This window comes from Arvicola amphibius, chromosome 2, assembly GCF_903992535.2.
Source record: "Arvicola amphibius chromosome 2, mArvAmp1.2, whole genome shotgun sequence".
In the NCBI taxonomy this organism is placed as follows: Eukaryota; Metazoa; Chordata; class Mammalia; order Rodentia; family Cricetidae; genus Arvicola; species Arvicola amphibius.
Window position 1 is genome coordinate 86,910,070 of NC_052048.2, and position 26,522 is coordinate 86,936,591.

Genomic DNA, 26,522 nt, shown 5'->3' on the forward strand with positions numbered 1-26,522 from the left:
AAAAAAAATCCAAACAAAACAACAGATGCATCTAGGAGTTTTGTAGATGCCAAATATAAAATGTGCAGCTCGGTGTAAAGCTTATCAAGTAGAACATCAATGGTCCCACAGGAGCGACCTATGGGAGAAAGGTACCTAAGGTAGAAGAACACACTCCAGAGATTATAACATAAGAAGCTGTGTGTGCATAGTACTAGATGAAGAATCTAAGTAAAGACAGAAATGGGGAGACAAAGGGGAATAGAAGATGTGGCATTTGCAGGAAAGTAGATGTAACCAAAGAAAATCACATTAAATTAACCAGTCTCATAAAGACAAATATCCTATGTCTTCTCTCATCTGGGGTCCTCAAATTTTATGGACACATAAAATCATGCATGTACTTATATAAAAGCAGAAGCGAAACTGTCTAGGGCATAGAAGGGAACAGGAGTGCAAATGTGAAATGGGGGGTGAGGGACTATGGATGGGTGTGCTCAACATACAATATGTATATGTGTGAAAATGTCCTTCTGCAACATGGTGCCATGGTACAATGAACGTGTACAATGAAATTTAAAAATCAAAAGGGGAAGAGAGACTGCAGCAAACAAACTCATGACGAACATTCACTCAGGAACTGTAAGAACCAGAAGGCAACAGGAGCTACCCAGAGGAACAGAGCTATGAGGCCTGATCCTCAGCGTGGGTCTGAGGACTAGGGAGAGCGGAATGAGCATGTCCCCTAGGAGTCCCCAGTGAAGACTCCAGGACTCCACTTCAGACCTACAGAAGCATAATTGTTTACCAAAGGGAGGGCAGGTGGTAAGTTTGCACAGTAGTGCTTAGAAAAGACTGGCTTCTCTTGTTAAGCCACCAGTCTGTGGTGCTTCGTTTTAACTGTACAATAGCTAATATGTACCATCCTACGGTAACTAGGTTCGCATGTCTATTTAATGTTCCAGATATATCATCAGGCATCTTCTGCCTTGGGGCCACTGGCTGTTCCCTCCAGCCAGATTCCGTTGCTAGATATAGCCAGGTCTCACATGCCTACTCCCAGGTCCTAAGTCCACGCGCTAGATCCTCCTTGACCTTCCTGCTATCTAAAACAGCAACCCAGGCCCACCACAGCCATCATTTCCGTCTCTTATTTAATCTTTCTTATCACTTCTTTCCCTTAACGAAGTAGGAAAAGATTCCGTTTATGTCTGACTCTCCTACACACAGAACACCACCAGTCACATATGAGTGACCAGATATGAGAAATGAAAGATCAGTGCTCTTGTAGCATTTACCTCTTCAGGAGCAAGAGGACAGCATTTGCTGTGCTTGAGTCCAAACCAGTTGTGGGCTCATCCAGGAAGAGAATGGAAGGGTCGGTGATCAGCTCCATTCCTATGCTCGTCCGCTTCCTTTCTCCTCCAGAGACACCCCGGATAAACTGGGTTCCAACCTAAAGCAAGTGTCATCTTTATCAACGAGAGTGAACACCATCGCCAGCATTTGTCAGACAGACCTGTGCAGCCCTAATTGTCTCTGAACTGCCTCCAGCTTCACCAATGAATGAGAACACTAAAAGATGCAGTAAAAGTTTAGTCTGAAATAGGCAAGAAAGAGGGAAAGGGAGCATGCTGACAATAATTCATCATCCAGCACCTGGCCCTCATGCTCCCCCACATGGTCCCTACGCAGATTTAGACTTTAGATGAGGGGGAAGAGAAAAGCTCACATTCTACACCACCATTTTAAGTGCTTTTCGGGCTCCAATTTGATGCTGTCTATCTCTACACTAATTCACTGCAGAATTTCTGACTTGTCCTTTTAGACAAACCCAGAAGGTGGGGTATTTCACAGAAAAACTGGCCCAACCTTTCAACCACCGTCCTTATGTGGGGACGGCAGTAGGAAGGGCTGGGAGAAGGGACGCAGAAAGTGGCAAATGGCTCTGGAATCATACAAATCCAAGGAGCCATAACCCGGTGTTACTATTCCTGAACCTTAACTGGGTCCTAATAAAAAATGAATTACAAGAGACTTTTGAAGACAATTTGACAAGAGAATGAATACAATATGATTTTTTTCATTTTTGCTAGTTGATAATGGTATAGAATCTAGGGTCTTGCACATGCTAAGCACATGTTCTACCACTGAGCTGCATGCCTTGTCTCACATATGATTTTTACAGGAACGCAGCATGTACTGAGGGTGAGGGACTATGAGGATTTCTTTTATGTCCTCCAGTAAGAAACAGCTGAAGAGAGCACAGCCTGAGGTGTTAACAACTGAGAAATCTACACGAACAGTATCGCCAATTATATCATTATTTTATCTAACAATCTTAACATTACAGTAAACAGATGATTTTCTGTTTGTTACACTCACTGTTTTATAAAATAAAATATTTTAATAACTTAGAGATAGTAATTCTAAAAAGTCAGTAATAAGTATCTCTCTATATTTCTTCTGGAAATCCAAACAGGTAACTTCTAGCAGAGACTGCTTAAGGTGAAGAACATGACGGAGGGAAAGCCTAGGAGTGCAGCGCTCGCCAAGCATGAATGAGGCCCAAGGACATACGAAGAGAAAAAAAAAGAACAGAGTCAAGAAAAAGTATCCTAGGAAGACAAAATCAAGCAAACAGTGCCATAGCAAAGCAAACACAGTAATTCAGAAATAAAGCCAAATGATGTCATTGCAAGGTTATTCTTCTCAACAAAATACACAGCACAGGAAAGACTGCTAGCAAGTACCGAGAGAAGCAAGAGTTCCGTGCAATCGCCATTATCCATGGCCTCTAGAGAGGAAAGTAAGGATGGGCAGGAGAGGGTTAAGCTACAGCCATTCTGTTTTCACCCAAATGTCTGCTCAGCCAGGGTATGGGGTGATCATCATCCACTGTCTCCATTCCCCTTCCTGATCCTGCATAACTCTCAAAAGGAGAAGCAGCGTCTCCATTTGTTTGTTTGTTTGTTTTAAGTCTCTAAAGTCTTAACACAGCCTAGCATGTGGGAGACTGGAAACAAATACTGACAGTAGATAAGGAAGAAAGGAGAGTGGGAAGGAAAGGAGGAGAAATATAACTGTCAAGAGACAGACTACAGAAAAGAAACTTGAACATTGGACAAATTGCTAAGTAAATCCTAATGTGACCAACTACAATTTTAGAAGCCAAATTGCAGAAAATGATGTATGCAGAGCAAGGACCTTTGGATTCTTGTCTTTCTTGTTTCAGAACGACTCCTCAAGAAGGAGCAGAGCAGTTAGAGCCGATACACAGCAAGCTGTGACTTGAAGGATGGGGCTGGTGGAAGGGCATACAGAAGCAGCCACATGAAGGACACTTCTCCCCATATAAGGGACCATACTCCATTTCCAGGAATCAGCCATTATTAGGGTTTTTTTTTCCCATATTAATTTCTACCTTACCTTACATAACCAGTTACTTCACATCATGCAGAAAGCAGTTACTTTTGGCTGCAGACATTGTAGGAAACGTGAAGTTAAGGTTACATTGCCTGCACAAAGCTATTTTCTAGCTATGATACTATGAGGGATTTTTCATACCTTGGAATCTGCTACTTTCTCCAGCCCTAACTCTTTAATGACCATGTTAATCCGTTCATTTTTTTCATGATTCTTCATAGTTGTTGGAAGCCGAAGGGCTGCTGAGAACTGTAAGTTTTCTCTCACTGTCAGGGTGCCCATCACGACGTCATCCTTAAGGGAAGGTGGTATTTTAGTGAGATAAGCGAGTCTTTTCTAAGGCCATCATTTGAGTACATCATTTGAGTACATATAGTTCGATCCACACACAAAAGCATCCAGGGTAAAATTCTGGCTACTGGTGGCCTGCACATTCTCTTAGGTTGCAGTACCTGCATATACAGACACCTACAATGTTATCATATGCATTGCCTGGTTGTACACCCAACAGAACACATGTAATATAGTGACTGCTACTAGACATTTTAAAGCTGCCAGGTAGAAGGGTTTGGCAGACATATATAATGGGAAGAAAGAAGGTGAAGAAAGGGTAAACTTTATTTTTATTTATTTTTCAGAAATTACATAGCAGCCAGAACTGATATCACTGCTCCACAAGGGTCATATTCCAGGTCATCTCTGTCTTTCCCTTTAACACCATCCCCCATGTAAAGGAAGATTATGAAAATCTGGTGCCAATATGTTGGTCCTATGAATATGTTACCCATTCAATTGGAAGCAAACTACACTATAAGCAAATGCACTTTCACATATAGTGCCCTGATCCACTTATACTCACTTGAACCACATAGCCTGAAGTACATTTGAAATTGGCAGGTTGAGGTGCGCCGTTTATCAGAACATCTCCAGATAATCCTCGTGGATCCTTCCTTGCCGCTAAGACATCTAATAACCTGAGAAGGACATGTACATACACTATGAGGACAGTCTTTCCTTCTACATAAGGCCATACTGCTTAGCTGCTCGAAATGCAACTTCTGCTAAGGTTCAAATTTAACTTGTGATACATTTATATAAAACAAATTTATAGGCTGAGCATGGTGGCACACACCTTTCATCCTAGCACTCAGGGGGCAGAGGCAGGAGGATCTGTGTGAGTTTAAGGATAACCCAGTCCACATAGTGAGTTCCAGGCTAGCCAGAGCTACATAGTTGATATGCTGCCTCAAAAATCAAACAAGGAAAACAAAACAAAAACCAGGTTTCCATGTTTTAAATTCTCGGCTTCCTTTTCATTCTGTGCTACCACCAATCCCAAACTATAAAAGCAAGAAAACATTGCTTTAAGTAGCAGGACCTCCCCCAAATGACCCTCTTGGCCAATGGACTTGGAGATCACAACACGAACAGCATGTGGTTTAACTAGTATTCGCGACTTCAATCATACTTTCCCTACACATCTTCACTTTCAATATTACTTCATTCTTTACCTCCTCACAAATACACAATATGGTCTACCACTCTATCCCAACCATATCATCATGTGCTATTACTAAAGCTGACCTAATGAGTATTTCTGGCCCTTACCACAAAATCAACCCCACGTTACCACAGCACCTAAGACCAGATCAGATAGACACTGCAAATAATCAGCCAATGCCTGTGCACATATATGGGATAGTTAATAAACAGAAAAGGCTTATTTATAGGTATGTTATACTCACGAAGACTTGCCTCCGCCTGTGGGTCCCAATATGGCATTGAGGCCAGGTTTCATGATCCCACTAGAAACAAAACCATATTGTTTCAATGTTGTATTTTAAGTGAAATTTTTTAAACTTAACATCTGTACTTAATGCACTAATAAAGGAAGATAAAATTGCAAATAGAACAACCTAGTGAAGATAAACAAAGCATCACTGATGTTAGAAGTCTAATCTAAAGACTATCAACCACGAGTTCCTATGAGAAACAGTCAGGTCCTTCTGAATTCCTTTCTTCTACTATTGTTTTGGGGTTTTTTTTTGGTTTTTTTTTTTTAAAGATTTATTTATTTATTTATTTATTATGTATACAACATTCTGCCTCGATGTATGCCCTCACGCCAGAGAAGGGCGCCAGATCTCAGTACAGATGGTTGTGACCCACCATGTGGTTGCTGGGAATTGAACTCAGGACCTCCGGAAGAGCAGCCAGTGCTCTTAACCTCTGAGCCATCTCTCCAGCCCCCTCTACTATTGTTTTGTAAGTTGCTCTTAAAACAACTTAATTTTTTGAAAATGGCCAATGTTCCAGGTTCCTTGACATTGAGATGAGGATTGTACTCAGTGGAAGAGCCCATGCTTGTGACGCCTGAGGCCCTGGGTTCAATCCCAGGAACAGCAACTTAAATTCTTTTACGTAAGAAAGATTCTACTATAAGATTCTTAAAATAACAGATTCCTGAAATAAAGAAGTAAGATTCTCAAAGACTTTGCATTCTTATTATAGCCTTCAAAACAACATAAAGCACATAAAATGCTTTTGAGTGATGCTTAGTATCTTTAAATTGTTCCACTCACCACCTAGCTAAGTTCAGAACAATCAATACATGTAGAATAGCAGGGAGCGATGTTCTCATTATTAAATCTAATCAGATTAAAAAGTCAAAGTACCTTAACTAGAAGCTCCAATGTTAGGATGAATGCAGTATGTGACACACAGTCAAACAACTCAGGTAGACAAGATGCCTCAGCAGGCAAAACACTGGCTATGAAAGTTTGAAGACCAGAGTTTAAGTCCCAGAAGACGTGGTGCAAGGAGAGAACAGACTCCCAAAAATTGTCATCTGACCTCCATGGTTGTCCTGGTGTCTGTCTGTTTTTTTTTCTCTTTCTTGTTCCTCTCTCTCTCTCTCTCTCTCTCTCTCTCTCTCTCTCTCTCTCTCTCTCTTTCTCCACACACACACACACACACATATACACACACAAAGTTACTAATTAGAGAGGGAAACACACACTCTTGGAAGAAATTGTCACCTTTACTGTGGAGTGTTTAATACTGACTTACAGGCACACAATACATAGCCATCTGTTTCAACAAACTAAATGGATATTTAGCTTGACCAAGATGGGAAAATTACAGCACTGTTGACTGTGATGATATTCAAGAGAGTATGAATTTTATCCTAAAGGTGACAAGTAAAATGTTAAAGAAAATGAACAAGAGAGAGGAGAATTAAGGGCAAGCCCATCACAGTTGCACAGGAATGGTGAAGAGAAGCCTTAGCTCGTCTATCCAATATGCTGGTGTCATGTCAGACTCTAGAACTGGTGAATAGGTCAAGATGTATTCCACAAAGAACACAGCATATATTCCAAGTGGAAAGTCAAGACTGCCAACTATTTCATTTAGATGATGACTAGAAATACCTTTCTTATGATCATACATTGTCATGAGCAATAAACTCTCTAGTGTGTCTGCCTCACTGCACTTAAATACAGAGGAACTCACCACCTATTGTCTGTTATATCACAGTTACAAAACAGCTAGAGGGGATGAAGGAGAAATGGACATTGTCCCTATGCTCTTAACTGACATACCTCTCAATTAAATATCACAAAAACGTAATAACAGGTCATTAAGCTGCAATCAAGTTATAACACAGAAAAAAATCTCTTATTCTTTTAATGTGTTACTCTCCAACATACTTGTCCAACATACAAAGGCAGAGATGCCTGGGTAAACTTTCAGCATGTATCTATTTATACCTCTTGATGCATCTCCTTTATCAACAGCAACTGCTTCAAAAATGAACAGAACCTTTTATTCAGTAAATATTCACTGACACAAAAGTCTTTCAGTATTTAAAAATGCATACTTAAATAAAAATTAAGTAATCCAGAGTGATGTAAGCAGAAACTGAACATTAGTGTGCTAGGGTAGTTTCCTGGGTCTCTGAGGTTAGCTTATACTTACACTGAATTCTGACACTAAAAAAACTAACAAAGCTGGGCCCCAAGAGTTCTCCTCTGGGCCAGTGGTCAATTCCAGCTCCACTCGCTCACCATTATTTGATATATGCTATGGACACAGAGACCCTTTAGTAGGAGATGGAATAAGCTAAGAGAGCAAGCAGGTAAACAAATGACAAAAGAAAGTCTGGGTCCTCCTGAATCAGCAGACTACAGCTGATCACCTACTGACTGTTCCCATCAATAGCGTGATTTGGACAGAGCTGTATCAGCTTCATGCCATAAAGCTGCAACATTGCTGTATAGCTCATAAAGCTGAAGACATTTATGATACGGCTCTTTATAGAAAGTGTGTGCTGATGACCTCTATTCTACTGTGACCTACAATTTCCTGACTTCCCCACCCTGCCCTCCACCCTTCTGTCAACCATCTCAGCCTTTACCTACTCTGATTTATTGCTTTACAGCCCTTGCGTGTGTGGTCCTCCCTCATGAGCACATAAGAGCCTTCAGTAAGAACTGTGACACATGAAGACTTTGCTCCTTGAAGGATCCCTGTCATTTCTATTGCGTTTTCGTGGGCAATAGTGAATCCTTCCACCCTATTTTGTTTCTAGACAAAGGCTGTGAATGTCAGTTTTGATGGAGGGGCATATCCCTCCTATCAGACACAAACGCATGTGCACACGCGCGCGCACACCACACACACACACACACACACACACACTCACTTCTGATGTACTCATTCCTCCAGTTCAGCGAAAGCTACTTTGTATCTTTTCATCCTCTGTCACAGTAGACATTTACACAGTGCCACTACTCCAGTTTCTGAATTCCTAACTACAATATAAAGTCTCTGAGAGCAGCAAAAAATCTACGTGACATCAAGAACCCAGCAGGCATTCAAAAATTACTGAATAAAGGAATCTACATTTTTATTATTGAGACTTTTGTTTGAGACAGTTGCTCATACTATAGTCCAGGCTGGCCTAGAACTAACTATGTAGCCTCAACTGGTCTTCAACACAACAAAACCTTCCTTTCTCAGCCACTTGACTGGTCAGATTACAGCTTGATACTTCTAAGAAAGTCATTTTTTATTTTTAACTAAAAGAAGATGAAACAAGCCTCAGCTTAAGATAATCATATTAGTAAATGTCATCTTCACGTTATGATGTGTCATTTAAACTAAGTTCTATTAATATATTAAGAAATTGGAAACCACTTAGTGAAAATAAGTATCTGCCCACAAAACTCATTTGTTATTTTTATTCAAATAATGTATTAATCCTTTCTATTAGAGAGATGTTGTGGTCACATCTAATCCTAGAGCCTGGGACATAGAAACAGGAAGATCAATAATTCAAGCTATTCTTGTTTCATGGTGAGTTTGAGGTAAATCTGGGATTCATTAAACCTTGTTTCAAAAGCTAAACTTCAACATTAACAACTCCCTGCAACTTCTATTAGACTCCTTCTCTTCCCCCTCTCGGCAGAAAGACTACATACGTTCTACACAGCCAACACTAGCACTCAAGAACATTAGCTTCAAAGAGGGTGGAAACCAGAGAAGAGGCAGCCACAAGCCAGATACATTATTCTATGACTACGACAGAATAAGAACAGTTGAGCTGCTCAGTAAGAATAATGAAGGCTGGGGATGCAGCTTGGTAGTAGAACACTTGTCTAGCATAGCCAGGGCCCTGGGTTTAATCCCCAAGATAGAAGGGAGAAAAGAAATGAATGGTAGCTAAATTTTATACAATCTTGAGGGGAAAGAAAACATGTGAATGCAGATCAAATGTAAAGTATTGGATTACAAGTGATATATTAGTGAGTAATTAGGTGTTATCTATATATAGATAGCTACAGAAAAGCACACTAGGAAAGTACCTGTGTGGATGAGGGTAGATGCCCATTAACGGCTCCCTCACCAGAGCCTCACCCACTACCAACTTCGGTCTCATTCTACCTAACAAGGTCTATATGCATCTCAATATGGAGAGGGTTTCTTTTTCAAACAAAAATACGTGTGTGTCTATCTGTGTCTATACATGCATACATAAGTTACCTCGTTCTTCCCATTCAGAAACACAGAGGCCATGGCACTGCAACAACAATGAAAACTGCAAGTACCTAGATCCTGGATGTAAAGACCATTATCTATAAAAATGAACATTGGCCGAGTCCAGGTCACAGGAAGGATAAGTCAGCAGTGATTCTGGAACTTCTTTCACTATCAAAGGAATATTAGCCGGGCGGTGGTGGCGCACGCCTTTAATCCCAGCACTCGGGAGGCAGAGGCAGGCAGATCTCTGTGAGTTCGAGGCCAGCCTGGTCTACAAGAGCTAGTTCCAGGACAGGCTCTAAAAAAGCTACAGAGAAACCCTGTCTCGAGAAACCCTGTCTCGAAAAACCAAAAAAAAAAAAAAAAAAAAAAAGGAATATTAAAAATGAGGTCTAAATCAAAGTAGTAAAGGAGAAGTGGAAATTACCCTGAAGGATTTCCTGCAACCAAACTGGGAACAAAGGAGTACCATCACAAATAGTGATAATGCATTGTTGTTGAATGCCAGTGAAGAAAACAGAAACCCAGGAGTACATACGGCTGTGTTGGTTACTCTACTGCTGCCGTGATATAAAACCATGACCAAACGCAACTTAAGAGTTCAGTTTGCTTAAGGTTTATTTTGGCATAAGAGGCCTAGATGCCCACAGCATCTGGGAAGGCATAGAGGCAGATGCGGGAAACTATGTGCTCACATCTCAACAAGGGAACAGAGAATGAAGGAAGTGAGGTAGGGCTATCACCTCTCAAAGCCAGTTCACTTCCTCCAACAATTCCCCACCTCCTAAAGGTCCCATAGCCTCTCCAAACAGCGCCACCAACTGGGGACTAAATGTTCAGATTCATGAGACTATGGGGGACATTTCTCACTCAAACCACAACAGCACATGAGAGAAGAGATGTTAAGTGCAAACTACAAGATGGCAGGAAGAACCGCAGTGGCCACAGCCAGACAGAAGTCATCACAGAGACAGCAACTCACAAGTTCATGCTGAATGAGGGAGGAATGGGGTTCTGGAAGAATGTCAGGAGACTCTCCCACACAGGACCAACCAAGTACAAACAGTCAAATGTGACATTATAGTACAACCTGACAGACAGTAACATCACTAGGTAATCGATTTTAAGTGGCTGTGACACCAAGTTGGATGAAACAGAGAAACATCAGGTTGGAGAAAAATAAACCCACAGGATCTAGCAGCTGGTCAGAGGAAGAGAGGCATGGCTGCCTTTGTCGTGAGGACACAGTTCCACCTGCCTGCTGCTGGTCAGCTGAGCAGCAACATTAGAGAAGGTCCTTCCTTCTAGAAAGTTTACACTGGAGGAACTGAAGAGAAAGAGTGCCAAGTGGATAGCCGAGTTTTCAAAGGATCCCCAAAACCACGGTGACAGGGTCTACAAAAGGCAGTCAGTGAAGCAGTACCGGAACTGGGGGGGCTGGGGGGATTGCCACATTCCTATACGTTTAATTCTGAAATTATCTCAAAATAATTTGCTTAACGATATTTGCAAGAGTATAATGGATCCCCTCCCCCACCCACCCAGTCATATGACAGACACGTGTACTAGGATGGTGATTTCTTCCAGAGATCTTCAGCACTGAAGGAAAGCTCAGGGGCCAAGTATGAGACAAAGTCAGTGTAAGAGGAAGGCTGGACACCAGGGAGAAAAATCTTGGGCATTCTCATGAACAGATTTTGTTTTCTTTTTAGACAAGAAAAGATAAAACGAAGATCCAAAGAAAAATTGATTCTCCTCAGGTTTTTTGGAATATGATAACCATTTTGAATGGTGATGCTACTATCAAACACAAACAAAAAATAAGGTAACAAAAGCAATTCTTTCTGCACCACCTCTTAGTTTAAGCCCGGGGGCAAGAGAAAGATTAGAAACCCTTTAGGCAAAGGAAAGACCTTTCTCGTGCAAACTCAAACCAGATGTGAGTGAGCAAGAATACTAATTAATCCTAGTTGTCCCTTTTGACTCTAAAAAAAAGAACTAAAAATAAGAAAAAAACCAAGATTTGCCTCCACTTTATTAGTCTAGGAGATGCTAAGATAATTGTTTCCTCCTTTGCTAATGTGTGTGCCATCCTACCAAAGCACACTGTGAAGCCTGGGGCACATGATACACTCAGTGTGTAATGAGTTTGAAAAGAATTACAAGAGCTTGGCAGCTCAGTTCAGGGGGAACACTTGTCCAGCATTCACTAAGTTCTAGTTTAATCCTCAACATTACGCACACAACATGCATCCACACACTCAGAGTACCAACTCACAGTACGTACCGTACGTCTATTCAAACAGGACCTATTCAAATAATGCCATCTCTATTCTTCAATACGAATACACACAATATCTCTCCTCTCTCTCTCTCTCTCTCTCTCTCTCTCTCTCTCTCTCTCTCTCTCTCTCTCTCTCTCTCTCTCTCTCTCTCTCTCTCTCTCCCCGTGTGTGGTGTGTGTGTGTGTGTGTGTGTGTGTGTGTGTGTGTGTGTGTACAGGCCTTCTATTCCAGAGACTGAATAACTAAATCAGAGGGTACAACTACATCTTTTCAATCAAACACACTGTAAATTGCAAAGTCAGACCTCTACCACTAAAACGTAAGACTTACAAGTCATGACAAAATGGTACATTAAAATATTCAAAAAGATGAGACCATTTTTTTTTTAAAAAAAAAAGTTTTGACAGTTCCTTTGCAAGCAAAATATATGCCTAACAAGAGATACAGCAATTTATGTCCTAGTTTAGACAGAAGAAATGAAAGTATGTGTCTATATCCATAGGTACAAAGACATGAAGTGCTCCTAACTTGCTGATAACAGAAGCCCTGTGAAGGTACTACAGGCAAACAAAGCAGTCTTTAAAGAGTTCACACACATACTTGATATCCGAGAGTATTTCCTTCTCAGTCTTTTTCCGGCCTAGAAACCCACTTTTCATTTTCACTCGATAGGTGATGTTGTGAAAACTCAACACGTCTCCTGTGAGCGTCGTCACGTCACTGGCGTTCATTCCAGGAAGGCCACTGGTGTTTCTCTGAGACATTGGTACTAAAACGTGGTCATTGCTGGAAGACATCTTTCTACAGAAGGAAAAGCAACGGTAAATTAATAGTATGAATAAATGAGCTCATCAACGCAGATAACAGTACTTCTAAAACAGTCTTTAGGGCCGGGCGGTGGTGGCGCACGCCTTTAATCCCAGCACTCGGGAGGCAGAGGCAGGCGGATCTCTGAGTTCGAGGCCAGCCTGGTCTACAAGAGCTAGTTCCAGGACAGGCTCTAGAAACTACAGGGAAACCCTGTCTCGAAAAACCAAAAAAAAACAAAACAAAAAAAAAAAAAAAAAACAGTCTTTAGACTGCTCTCTAATTCGTAGACTCAGATGAACGCTCTTCTTTCAGCACTGGGAGAAGAAAGACCTGAGATCAGTTAATGAAGAGCAGACATAATTTTGAAATCTTCAATCCCACTAGCCATCAAATGCCTAAGAAATAAGACCCTAATTAGTCAACTGAATAGGAATAGTACTCAAAACTAATCAAGGAGAAAACGAGATGGGTAAGTTTCATCTTATCTAGCATTAAAGGCATGTAATAAAACATAAATTCAGACCACATGATAAATACCACATCAGCTCATTTGTCATTGTTTGCTCTTACACTTTATAACACAGCTCTTGGCTGTGCAGCCAGACTCAGGAGAACTCTGTCAGAGTACATACTCTGGTCATTTTGTCCTCCTAAACTGTGTCCAGTGTCAAAGTCATAACGGAAAATAATTGAAATTCTAGGAAAATGTACAATAAATTGTGAGAATTATTAACTACATCAAATGACCAATTAAAAAATTCAGGGCTTTAAAGCAAAAAATGAGAATTAAGCTTACAGGTCAGGTTTAAGATATTTGTCAATGCACACTATTAAAAGCCCCTTAGATATCTGATGAGGAAAGACCTTCAGGTTAACTGAGATGATGAAACAGACTTGACTTTCCATTCAATAAAATTAGTGTTCATGCTGAAAGAACACTGATCCATGAAGAACTTTCTGCTTATTTTTATGATTTCCGTGTAAAGTTTATCAGTGCAGACACAGGGAGCTGGACTTACTTGATTGCTGTCCCCTCCTTCCTAAGATTTTGGTTCCTATAAACATCATCCAGGATTAAATTTCTAAAATGGTGAAAGTGTTACTGTGAAGGATTTATGGGGAACTTCACAAAAAGGTGGTGGGGTAGGGACAGGAGTAAAATAGTCTCTCATACATCTAACCAGAGACCTGGGGTGGGGAGGGGAGGGAAAGGGAGGAAAGGGAAGACAGAGGAGAATCAATATTTACAGAAATTCTGGACAGTATTTTCCCAAACAGATGGGAGTTTCAAATCTCAGAATGAAGTTCCAAAAACAACAAGCAGTATAAATACAAAAGAATTCAAAGGTGTGCCAAAGCAAAACTGACAAAAAGCATAATAATCTCTGAATAATGTTTCTATGCCCCAACTTCAGCATTGACCACTCTCTTCAAGTATATGGCCCTTGAGATGTACAGGAAAATACCTGAACACAATAAACAGTGAAAATTAGCCAAAGTTTTATTCTCCTGAAGCAATTAAAAGGAAGACACAAGGGATGGAGACACTCTACAGCTTTACTCTAAATATTTTGTAAATCTATCCATATATATAATCATATATATATGTGTATATATATATATATATATATATATATATATATATATATTCAATAAACATACTTGAGGCTCCTAATACTAAACGTGGTTTTAAAAGAACACTCTGTTGTATGGTGAATGCTGGGATGAGCTTAGGAAGTAAGCGCAGAAATAAGGGTCAGTTTTACAGAAAGCTAGGGAGGACATGCTTGCAGAGGGAGGGTGTATATGAGTATTACCAGAAAGGACCTCAGCTTCTAGGGTTCAGAGGGATGAACTTTCATTAAAACCAACTAACCATGAACAAGACTCTCCTGGATGAGCAACTGCCTTATCCTCTTGAGTCCTCCTTTGGCAAAAGTGTATTCACCTTGCATGTTCTTTTCTTCTTTAAGATCTTATAACTTTTTTTTATCTCTGGTAAGGGGCGGTATGCGTGCCATTTGTGAGCAGGTGCCAAAGAGGCAAGAGCACACAGGATCCTCCGGAGCTGGAAACGTTTTGTGTATTTATTGTACTGTGTCTCTGTGTACATGTATGCATTTGTGCGTGTAGACCACAGCGCACGAGTACCTGTGGAGGTCAGAGGACAGGGTGGCTTGTAAGCTGCCCAAAATCAGGTGCCAGGAACTAAATCAGGTCCTCCAGAAAACAGTAAGCACTCTTAACTGCTGAACCAGATCTCTGGTTCCTTAAGTTTTCTTTTATTTATTTAAAACTTAATTTTATTAAAATTTTATGTGCATGGTATTTTGCCTGAATGCATGTCTGTGTACCACATGTATGCCTGGTGCCCAAAGAGGGCAGAGAAGGTGTTGAATCCCTGTGAACAGGAGAGACAAAATGGCTGTGAACAGCCATGTGGGTGCTGAGAAGATCTACAAGTCTCCTGGAAGAGCAACCAGTGCTCTCAACCACTGAGTCATCCTCCCCCACCTCTTAAATTTCCTTAAAGGCTGTTTCAGGAAAGGTGAAAGCCTTTTTCCTCTCACCAATCCACATTAGTCAAGAATAGAATCGACATCAGGCTGAGGATGTAAGTCAGTGGCGGAGCTCAAGCATGACAGTCTGAGACTTTTAAAAAGCAAAATGGGCCAGTAAGTTGCTCCAGTGGCAAATATACTTGCCACCAAGTGTAACTATGTGAGTTCAATCCCCTTATCACAGCTGGATAAAGGAAAGAACCAACTATAGAAGTTGTCCTCTGACCTCCACAGGTACTTGTGCACTGTGGTTCACGTGCACAAATGCATACATGTACACAGAGACACAATACAATAAATACATAAAAAATGGGCAAATGAACAAAGAGTAAGATGAGAGCTGGGGATATGGCTCGATGAGCAAAGTGTTTGCTATTAAATCATGAGGACCTGAGTTCAATCCCCACCAACTATACCAAAATGCCAGAGATGCCTGTAATCCTGGCATTGGGAAGGTGGAGACAGGAGGATCCCTAAGGTTTTCTAGCCAGTCTAGCCAAATCAACAAACACGAAGTTCTGTGAAAGACTGTCATCTCAAAACAGTAACAGCAACTGAGCAAGATCCAACACCAATCTTTGGCTTCCACACATATGGCTGCATGTGTATAGGCACACATGTGAACATGGATACATACAAATCAACAAACAAAAGACCCAATTAGCAAAAGGAAAAGGCTTATTATTTGTACACATCTTCTACAACGGGTCTCAGCACTATATATAGTCCTGGAACTAAATGAGGAGATCCTATTTGTCAGTTGTTGGCCTGAATTCCTGAGCAAATGGAATCTTATTCAGAAGGTCCTTACCTACACCTCTATTTTAGGAGCTATTGCCTGTGTTTTCTTCTAGTGTTTTCAGCACTTCAGGTGTCATATTAAAATCTTTGATATACTTGGAGTTGACTTTTATGCATGGTAATAGATACTAGCTTAATTTCATTTTTATACATGGTCAACCTGTTCTCCAACACCATTTGTTGAAGATACTGTATTTTCTGAAGCACTTACTGTTTGCATCTCTAAGACCTAAAGTTCAGGGATCATCCCAAATGATGGGATGGATGGACTTGAAGATAGTGTATTTTCTGAAGCACTTACTGTTTGCATCTCTAAGACCTAAGGCTCAGGGACCATCCCAAATGATGGGTGGATGGACTGTAAGGGCCAGAGAACTAGGACGTCTGCTGTGAGATAGTGTCTTCTATATTTGACAGGGAGCTGCATCCATGAAACCTCACCAATAGATAGCCTAAACAGGACCTACACGACAACACCTGCCAACGTAGATGAGGAAAAATCTCACAAGGCCCCACCCCTAGATGAAGAGCTACAGGTAATTAATGGCTGCTGGGAAAGGGAAAGTCAGTTCTCCAGGGACAAGGCCCCTGCCAGATAGGTTGTCTAATCTTCAGTGGTCAGCTCTAAACATGTATACACAGGAGCAACACTCAATGGATTCAGCAGGTTTTGTACACGCACGCACACACACACACACACACACATACAATTAAAGAAATTAATAATTTGAGAAGGGAGGACGCACAAGAGGAGTTGGAGGGAAAAAGGAGGAATGGAAATAGTGGAAATACAGTACAGTGTATGAAATTCTCAAAACATAATAACTAAAACACAAAATAGCTGTGTTAATGTTTTATCATCAGTAAATGTTGATTTGTATACCCATATAACCACATGCCCCACCAGGTATTATATTAAAAGGTTTCTCAGGTAAAACGGGACTGAGTGGGAAATGTTTAAGGCTTGATTTGCTCTGCATAGAAATTTCACACATGGGAAACACATGATACTTTAGGAGAGGCCGGATGTTTGAGGACTTTCACTCTTCTGAGGAAGAGCTTGGGGCTCTGGTCACAACTTTGGGCAGCCGAGGGCAAGAGGGCTAAGGCGGGTAAAAGTTGTCTTCCCAGAAAGTCTTCCCAAGAGTCAGCCATCACGGACAAATACCTATAAAAATATCAACTCTCTTTATACATGTAAACTTGTATATTACAAAAATAGCTACTTATACACTTTATATGTAGCTGAAGGGAGAGCACAGAGTGTTAGTACTGTCCACAGGCTTACAGCCAATGTAGATACCACAGGGGCTGTATGCCCGTGTGGGGTTTCCTGCAGCCTCCAGAGCATACCGGTAAGAGCGCCATCAGCACACACAGTTTGAAAACTGAGAACTTGGGAGCCAGGACAGTGTCAGAGTCCACAGGAGAAATGTCTGGCTTTGGTTTCCCATCTTAAGCCTTCTCTCTTCTAAGTGATCTTGTGTCCTTCTTCACCCAGCCAAATGTTCTCTCAATTTACCAATCTGTGAACAAGGACATTTTCCTCAGCTCTTATTTTGCCAGTTTACTCCTTCCTTCTAGTTAGACATTCTGACCAACTTAATACTGCCTCCTTTTCTCAATCAATGAAATGCCTTGGCAGATACCCAACACAGATAAAGCAGATTGTCAAATGGGCCAGAGTTCACAGGAGAGGTCTGGACACACTCAAAAGAAGTTAAGTCCTGAGGCCAAACAGGGTTACAAGGAGGACTGTAACCTTGAGCGCTTAAGGCACTCAAAGTCCTCAAATCCCCTACTGGCCTGAAAGTAAAGACCTTTCTAGAGACACAAAGACGGGAATGGGGCTCACTCCTATTACAGACCCTGCCACAGAACTGTCACATCTCCCAGAACTTTCCTAAAAATATATTTTATTATATTTGTGTGCAGTGTTGTGCGTGCACACACCCACTCATGTGGAGGTCAAAGACCATCTTGTGGGAGTCAGTTCTTTCCCTTCAACCCTGTGCGGCCCAGGAACTGAACTCAGGTTATCAAGCACGGAGGAGGCAAGTGGCTTTATGCACTGAGCCATCAGGCAGGCCCGAGACCCAATTATCTGAAAGAGTGTTTCCTCCACCCCTCCCCTACCCCATCTCACTGTGAAAATTGTGAATGGTGAGGATGAAGCACAGGCCTGGAATCCTAGCACTCAGCATGCTAGGCAGGAGGATCTCAGGAATTCAGATCAGGTTGGGCATGGTCTCAAATAATAAATAAATAGGTATCAATTCGAACTTTAGCCTTTGATGTATCGTTTTCTCTCAATGTGTAGTCATAATTTCCCTCACTGATCTGGTTCTTCTCAGTTCAAGTCACATGTCCCCCAAATACTCAACCTGAGAAGGGAGAAGGGTTTTCCTCTACTACACTGCAGGCAAAGCCAGCCAGGTACTGACTCCTGAGGCTGTATCTACACTAAGGAGTTCAGGAAGCACCAGCTACAGCTACACATTGACCAAAGCTCAAAATTAGCAACTGTGAGCCAACAAATTATTTAAGAAATGACTTAACAAAAACCCGGTTCTTGATATGTAAAAGAATCTATAAATAGAAGTCTTTAAAGGAACTTGTCTTAAGTTTTGCAACTAAATACCACAGAACCAGATTAAAAATTACCTGGGTCCCAGCTCTGAGAGGGGAACTGAACACTATCTCCCATTCCTAACCCAGAAGCTGTCTCCAAGTGGTAACTGGCCACAAATGAAAACTTAGTTTTCTTCAACAGAATCTCACTGGGGATACAAACCAGGCCCCATGCCCAGTAGTAGATATCCAACATAAAACGAACTCAATGGCCATTCTGGAGGTGCTTGTTCTCAGAATGGTTTGTCTGTTTTGTTTAGTTTTTAACCTTACAGGTCCTTTGTGTATATGTCATGGTTTCCGTTTTTTTGTGTGTGTTTTTGTGGGGTGTGTGTGTGTGTGTGTGTGTGTGTGTGTGTTTTCTTCTGCTTGTTGTTTTGTCCTATTCTGGTTTGTTTTTTATTTTATCTAATTTTATTTTAATACTATTATTATTTTTCAGACACCTGTTTGAATCCTAATGAGAGAAAGAAAGGTGACAGATTTGGGCAGGTGGGGAAGCAGGGAGGATCTGGACGGAGTTGTGTGAGGGGGAAACTGTACCAGAATATATCGTAGTTTTTAAAAATCTATTTTCAATTTAAAAATTGCCTGTGCTTCTTCCTACTTCCTTTGTAAACAATCTGGAGACAGACTGTAAGGGAGACTCAAACACTATCTACCAGATACATTCACCTGATGCATATGGAGCAATTGAAACAGATAACATGACTGAGAAATTCAGACTTAGTTAACTTCAATTCAATTTCTACATATGATACTGAACTAGATAATATAAGTCTGCATTATTTATTATTTTAGGATACATTTTTATTACTAGATTACTTATTAACAATTTTATAAAGCCGTAAGGTTTTCTTTAAAAAAAAAAACACTATCTTTTTTTCATTTTTCATACCAATCCTAATTCCCACTCCCTCCCCTCCTCCTGTTCCCTCCACCTTCCCTCTCACAGCCATAAGGTTTTCTATATTCTATATCAAATTATTCCAGAGTTTCTAAATACTACAAAATAGATCTGTGAAACAGCTCAGTGAGTAGTTGCTGCCTGGTAACTTAAGTTCAATCCCAAGAACCCACACGTTGCAGGGAAAGAACAAACATCAAGTTATCCTGTGACCTCCCATAGTCACTGCGGCCTGCACACATGCACACATACATGCACACAACTCACACAAATGCACACACACTCACAGATGTTTAAAATGCTTTAAAACAGTATTATATTTCCTTAGAAATTATCAAGTGTTTACATAAAATTTAAAATAAGCAACGTCCAGGTAACTACATTCTTCTAGCTGAGAATACAAATCTGTAACGTGAGTGACATTGGGATTGCCTAACAGAAATACTTCTGTCTTCACAACTCTCTGTTTGCTGAAGTAAACATTTTTCTCATGCAAAACAAATGAGGTAAATCCCACAGCACTAGACCTGATCTCTCAAAAGAAACCACAAACTTCGTGAAGCAGCATATTTGTTATTCAAGAGCATCCCAGACTATTTTGTTCAGTATTTCCAATACCAATAGGAGGACAGTAACCCTTCCCAGCATCCTCCCACGCTCTCCTTACAGTTCCAAAGGTCACTATTACAGGTACAAGTATTTGAGTTACGGCTTTAACAACTTAGCCAAGGTCACAGAGCAAGACGTTCTTGCTAAGTTCTTTACCCTCAGCCATCTCTTATCTATCTGCAGACGCAACTCTCACACTCATAATGATGCACTTCCTTTAGATTACACTGCAGACCTACACTCTCTAGAAGTCAGCCTCGGCAGTTAGATGCACTCACCACCCCGCCACATGCCTTGAGTTCATTCCCCAGAATGAACAGCAAGAGGAGAGAACCAACTCCTAGAAGCTGTCGTCTGACCTCTACACACGAACGAGGGTACGTGCACCCATAGGCACACCCACACATTAAATAATAAACAAATGATAAATGCACTAAAGCTTCAATAAAAACACAAGTTCTAAAGGTTGTATTTGTGAGCTAGAGATGGTGGCCCACAGGAGTTCATCAACCAAAAGGAAAGTCTGAGGGTACAATGGGACTCTAGCGCATAAAAACAAGCAACAAAAGCCAGGCTGTGACATACATATAATCCCAGCACTGGGAGGGAGAGGAAGGAGGATCAGTAGTTCAAGACCATCCTCTATTGCTGGGACTAATGAGTCCTGGCCTTCAGCTGCTCTTCCCTCCTAGAACCTTCTAATTGAAGTTACTAGAAGCTGTGCCTAGCTTAGAGGATCAGAGGATGGGATTTTCACCTGTTGGCCATTGACTGCAGTGTATTTAAGGCTACATGGTGCTAATAAAGAAGGGCCTTGGTATCAGTGTTAAAAGGTCTGTGTGTTGGTCTGTCTCTGCGTGTGTATTCTCAACCTCCAGCCCCTTGTCCGAAGCTCGTGAACTGGGGTCTAGCGCATAGAGCGCAGACCAGGGCCGCGGTGCGCGGCCCTCTACTACTTAGTTCATAGCCAGATGTGCTCCAGGAGACGCTGTCTCAAAAAGACAAAATTAAAAATATAAGTCATAATTCCATAAGTTGAATTTGCCAGCGGATTATAGCTACTAAAAAAAGGGACCTAACAATGTTTATTACTTTGGATCCTTCAGATCTCCTCATACCCTATTCTCAAGGATTCCTATAAATAAGACTCACAATGTGTCACAGGTATTAAAATCGTGGCAAGAATGAAATGTTAAAGCTCCACGAGAAATATTATAGTCATTATTACTAAACTACAAACAAAATACCACAAATGAAGAAACTTAGCTTCAGATTTGTGAAGGGTAAGGAGAAATCCTTCAGGACGCCATCTGAGACCTCTAACCCTAATGGCGTCGTGGGAAGATGAGCAGCAGCGAAAGGGGGGGTGGTCGCAGAATTTTAGACCCTGAGATCCAGAGCAAAAAAATAAGAGAACCAGGCAAACAATGAAGCTGAATTTCTGAATCAGAATTTTACAGGCGGCTACCCCACACAGGGTCTACCACCCAGTCCTTCCTCAAGAGCCTAATATGCGTCCAACACACATCTACCACATTAAGGTCCTTATTCCTGTTCACTTCCAGCTCATAACTCAATAAATGTAATCATAATCAGATGTCAATAAACATAAACGGAAAAGCAGAGGTCTACAGCAGCACTGGTTTCTAAATTATGAAGCCTACAGCAGTAAATGTATTTTATGTCAGGTGTATGTTCCACAAAAATCATAATTGTTGGGACCGTTTGGAGTCCTGGCCTCCAGCTGCTCTCCCCTGCTAGTGACCTTTACTTGGCCTTCTGATTTGAGCTTCTGAAAGCTGTGTCCAGCATTGCTTCCTGAGCACGTGTTGCCTTGGCCTTGATTGAGGATCAGGAGATGAGGTTTTCACCTGCTGGCCCACTTGACTGCGTCGGGTATATAAGCCACCGTGGTACTATTCAATAAAGGGCTTCTTTACCAGTGACTAGAGGTGTGTATCTCTGTCTGTGCTGTCTCTCTGTCAGTGTGTCTTTGTGTGTTTCAATCTCCAGCCCCTTGCCAGAGGCTCACGAATGGTCCTGTAGTGCAGGCGCTGCAATATAGGAGTAGTACCGTACCGTCACGTAGTGCAGGCGGGTGCTACACATAAGGGTACCTGTAATTACAGCAGGAGAAGCCGCTAATCCAGGTGCACATCATCTCAAATCCAATAATGCATTGTGGGGGACCCTTCCAGCCTGAGGCAGGAAACCACCAGGGTGAGATTAAGAATAAAACCCAAGTCAGCACGACTTTAGCCGGTGCTGGGTTAAAGCTTCTGAAGTCTGATCAGCTTATTTTTTCTATGCATTTAAACACAGAAAAACTTTGGGGGAAGTTTCCACGGGACAAATATCACAACAAAACTTTTGGCTTCGTTGCATCAAAATTCCCTTGCAAAGTGCATCTCTTCAACAAAGCACCATGACCATTACCATAAGAATGCGTTCTATTGGCATGAACAGCGCTCATGGTAAGGATCTAGGGGAAAGGATTTGTACTATTCATAAAGATGGGTTCTACTGACTGAGAGGATTGCTTAGGGTATTGGGGGAATCTGGAATCTGGTGAAGGCTGACTCTGTAGGACAGCAAAGAATCACCAGGTTTGACAACACCCACTCCAGTTTTCAGGGTGAACAGACGTCATTTCCTTCCTTTGAAGGAAAAAGCCTGCATGTTTCCCAATTCTGGTTTCTAGCTTTCTACAGGCCGTACCCACCACAGTGCATCACTATGGTACTGTTCCGCAGCTAAAAGGAGCAGAGTAAATAGTTATTTGAAATTTAACTGAACACTTCACTACTCTAGATTCAACCAACAGGTTAAAAAACATAGAGGGAGCCTGTCTCAAATTCTGTGCATGCTACATCCAGTTCTAAACTTAAAGGGGGGGGGGCGGCACGGGAATAAAAATATTGCCAAGGACTTTTATTTTGAGAAGGAAGTAGCAAGATTAAAGACTTGTCCCAGGATAACACTAAAGCAGAAAAAGCTTTGTAATTGACGTAAGAACACTTTGAAAATCTCAGTCTCTACATAACTTCCTTTCATAACCATTCAGTTATTAGTCAGTATACAGCTTAATGAAGCTACTCAGCTAACAAAATATTCCTGGTTCCTTACCAGAGTTTAATAAACAGAAGCTAACATATGGATTACATATTTAAAATATTTATTAGGTCAATATTTGATTTAAAAACTGGGCATTCACTTAAACTTCTAACTCTTGCAGGTTTTTTCTCTTTCTCAGAGTCTCCCTTTTGGATTCTCAAGAGGGAGTCCGCACTGACGACTATGATCAGGTCTTATCTAGTGTAGGAGTCTGTGTGGAGATCACACAGAGGGAGAGTGCCTACTAGCCTACACAGAGGCACACGGCCCTGGATTCTAGGCACCGTAAAATGGAGTCTCAGAGGATACTTGGTACCAAGGACAAACTCAGTTTTTAATATCATGGTAAATAAACATAACCAGAATGCCAGGTTTGCCACAAGAGCCTATAAATTTGTGAGATACCAGAGAAGGGAATACTTCCAAAAATGATGGGAGAGGTGAACATATAAAAAAGAGCATAGCATCAAACCTTGCATCAAAAGCAGGGACAATTTGAGCAGCAAATCAAATAGGGATAATACTGGATTACGGCCCAACATACAAAATAAAATTCCGTAAGTCAGTACTGACACAAAGAGCTAAGTGAAGGAAAGGCACAGCTAGCTGCTCCTTCGAGAAAAAAAAAATAGAAATACAGGCACAAAACTCCTTTTAAAATGTATCAGTAAAACAACTATAACGTACAATATGTTCTACAACTGTGTGCCAAAATCACTGAGAAGTCTAGGAAGAAACAGAATATACAGTTCACGTGTGTCTCCGAAGGCAGACCTTATTTATGAAGGGTAAAGTGAAATCCTTCACCAAGGTGACTGTCATCAGTGAGATGCATCCGTCACTCATACCGCAGGATACTCACAGAATGTACTTAGACGGGCACTTTACTTTTATGATGTTGCTCTCCCGCAAAACAGAGTACCAACCCAGTCATGAGAAAGTATCACACACAAAGGAGGTGCAATATACATATTAATGGACTAGTATTTTTTTCTGGTGTCAAGATCATGAATAAAATAAGGCTTGCTTTATATACTGGAACTGAGATATATATATATATATATATATATATATGTATGTGTGTGTGTATGTGTGTGTATATGTGTGTATATATATGTATATATACATATATATATCAGTAGAAACTAAATATATAGCAGTCAGCTATAATGTGGCAAACTCAGATGATCTTAGATGACAACAATGAAAGACAAGAGAAAGGGAGATGGAGTAGGCAATGACCAGCACTACAGTACTGTACCAACATTAAATGATGAGCGCCATCAGCAGACTGCTCTGGACTAGACTGTTGTGTTTACTTGCAACTTTAGTAAGTCGACAAATGCTTCAAAATTAAGAAAAATAAGAAAGTGAACAACATTCTTCAATGATTACATTGAAAGGAAAATCTTTTTTTCTTGAAAGCATAATCTTTGATCTTGAAGATATTTTAAATTTGAATCTGTACAAAATCAGTCACGGATGTATTTTTGCAAAGTAGTGTTTTACTATATATATACATATATACATATATAAATATATACATATATATATATATACACACACAAAAAAAAATTTCCTGAAACTTCAACATCTGATTAGCTGAAGCTGAGATGATGTTATGAGCCCCTCCTGGAATCCAACCAACCTTCAGGGAAAACCTCTGACCAAGACGGAGAAAACCTGGCAGTTCATCGTAGCATCTTTTCCCTCTCACAGTAAAGAATAAAGAAAGGGGAGGCAACTGTTTTTGTTGTTGAAAACTCAAGCCACTTGAATAATCTTAGAGTAAAGCAGTTATTAAGGGGAAGTATTTATGGCACTGGAGAATAATTACTCTGCTTCCACAGGTGAGCAAGTTTGAGCACACGTCCTGGAGGAAGGGAGATCTGTATCTATATCTGGAAACCAAGACACAATGACTTGTTTATAGATTTAGGGAAATCAACTAAGTGGCCAAAAAGTGTTTGTATTGGAATGGATCCACCGCCTAAGGAGGCTACTTATCCGCTGTATAAATCAGCACCACATGGGCCAAATAAATTCTACTTTTAGTTTAGGTTTGAGGGTGGAGGTGTGAATTAAACCTACTACTAGATTTAGTCACAAGTTATGTTGCTAGATTTTAACTAAAAGCAGCCTGTTGCTCTGTAATTTCTGAAGTGCACATTTTACTTGGAGCATTTATCATAGGTGGTATATTGGACATATAAGATAGGTAGCTTCTCTTTTACTACACTCTCACAAAATGAACATTCCCGGAACTGTGTTAGAGACAGGCCCATACACCAGGGAACTCTGCAGTGGACACCAGCTTTGATATCCAATAACTCAGTTGTGTTCTATCTACTCAGTCATCAGCCCCGATCTCAGCCATCCACTCCATAGTAGGCTGTCACCTGTACTTCAAACTGGTTATTGTCATACTTCCCATATCCTCTCTTGGGTTGGATAAATATAGGTAAGCTCGCAGAATGCAGGGAGACACTTAAGTTTAACAGACTTCAACAAAAGACACTGATAACAGCGCAAGGTAGTGTTTATCTATTAACCTGGGAGGCAGAGGACTACGGAAAGGAACAGGGGATGACTGAAAGTTCAAGGCCTGCCTGGTCTACAGATAGCAAGTTCCAGGCCAACAACAGCTACAAAGTGAGACTCTGGCTCAAAAAGCACAAAATAAAATAAAAGGATAGTCATAAAGGACACAGATGAACGACAAGAAAAATACCTACCCTCAGAGATGTCAGTCAGGGTCCTCAGCGAGATGGCTTCTAGCTTTGATCCTGCAGAGCTGAGAGAGGGCCCCTTCCCTGAAGGTCAGGGCTTTCACCAAGTAACTGAAGCTTTCTGTTCAGCAATTACTGCTTAACACGTTTTATAGAGCTGAACAACCAACCTCTTCCTCCCTTTCCAGAGGTCCACAGGTGGAGCTAAAGGTCCTCACTCCTCAACACTAGGCCTTTCTGAGGAAAAGCCCGACCAAAGGCTGCCGAGGAGCCCCACCCTAAGCCACCTCACTAGCCACTAGTGTTGGGACTGGGGGTGTAACTCAGTGATGAATCTCTGGAACCTAACCTCATTAAGCACAGCAAAAGACACGAAATCTCAGAAAGATACTAAGAATTCCTAGAGGTCTCTGATCGGGATGGGGCAAAGATCAAATAAATATTTATTTATCTTACCATAGTAACAACATCTCCATGTTATGTAACAGGAGCCAAGGGTGAGAGAGATTATAAATTTAAATCAGACCACAGGTTCGCAAAACTAAGTGCGGGGTCTCTTAGACTTCCCTACCACTGAGGGCACACACTGAAATAATGGGGAGCTCTTACTTCCTTGGTTTCTATTCTT

The 26,522-nt window shown here is 41.1% G+C and overlaps 1 protein-coding gene across 3 annotated transcripts in view; it reads right to left on the minus strand.

Moving 5' to 3' along the window:
* Positions 1–26,522, minus strand: part of LOC119806624 (broad substrate specificity ATP-binding cassette transporter ABCG2) — a 50,876-nt gene that overhangs the window by 21,291 nt on the left and 3,063 nt on the right. For 2 of the 3 annotated variants that reach the window (XM_038318435.2, XM_038318433.2), the window contains exons 2-6: positions 12,333–12,533; positions 5,151–5,210; positions 4,265–4,379; positions 3,547–3,699; positions 1,278–1,435 (exon numbers count right to left, since the gene is read on the minus strand). In XM_038318435.2, the coding sequence (XP_038174363.1) occupies positions 1,278–1,435; positions 3,547–3,699; positions 4,265–4,379; positions 5,151–5,210; positions 12,333–12,529 (683 nt within the window). In that variant the 5' untranslated portion in view covers positions 12,530–12,533. Of the gene's footprint in view, positions 1–1,277; positions 1,436–3,546; positions 3,700–4,264; positions 4,380–5,150; positions 5,211–12,332; positions 12,534–25,900; positions 26,235–26,522 lie in introns of those variants that run through there. The other variant, XM_038318434.2, reaches the window with a different exon arrangement.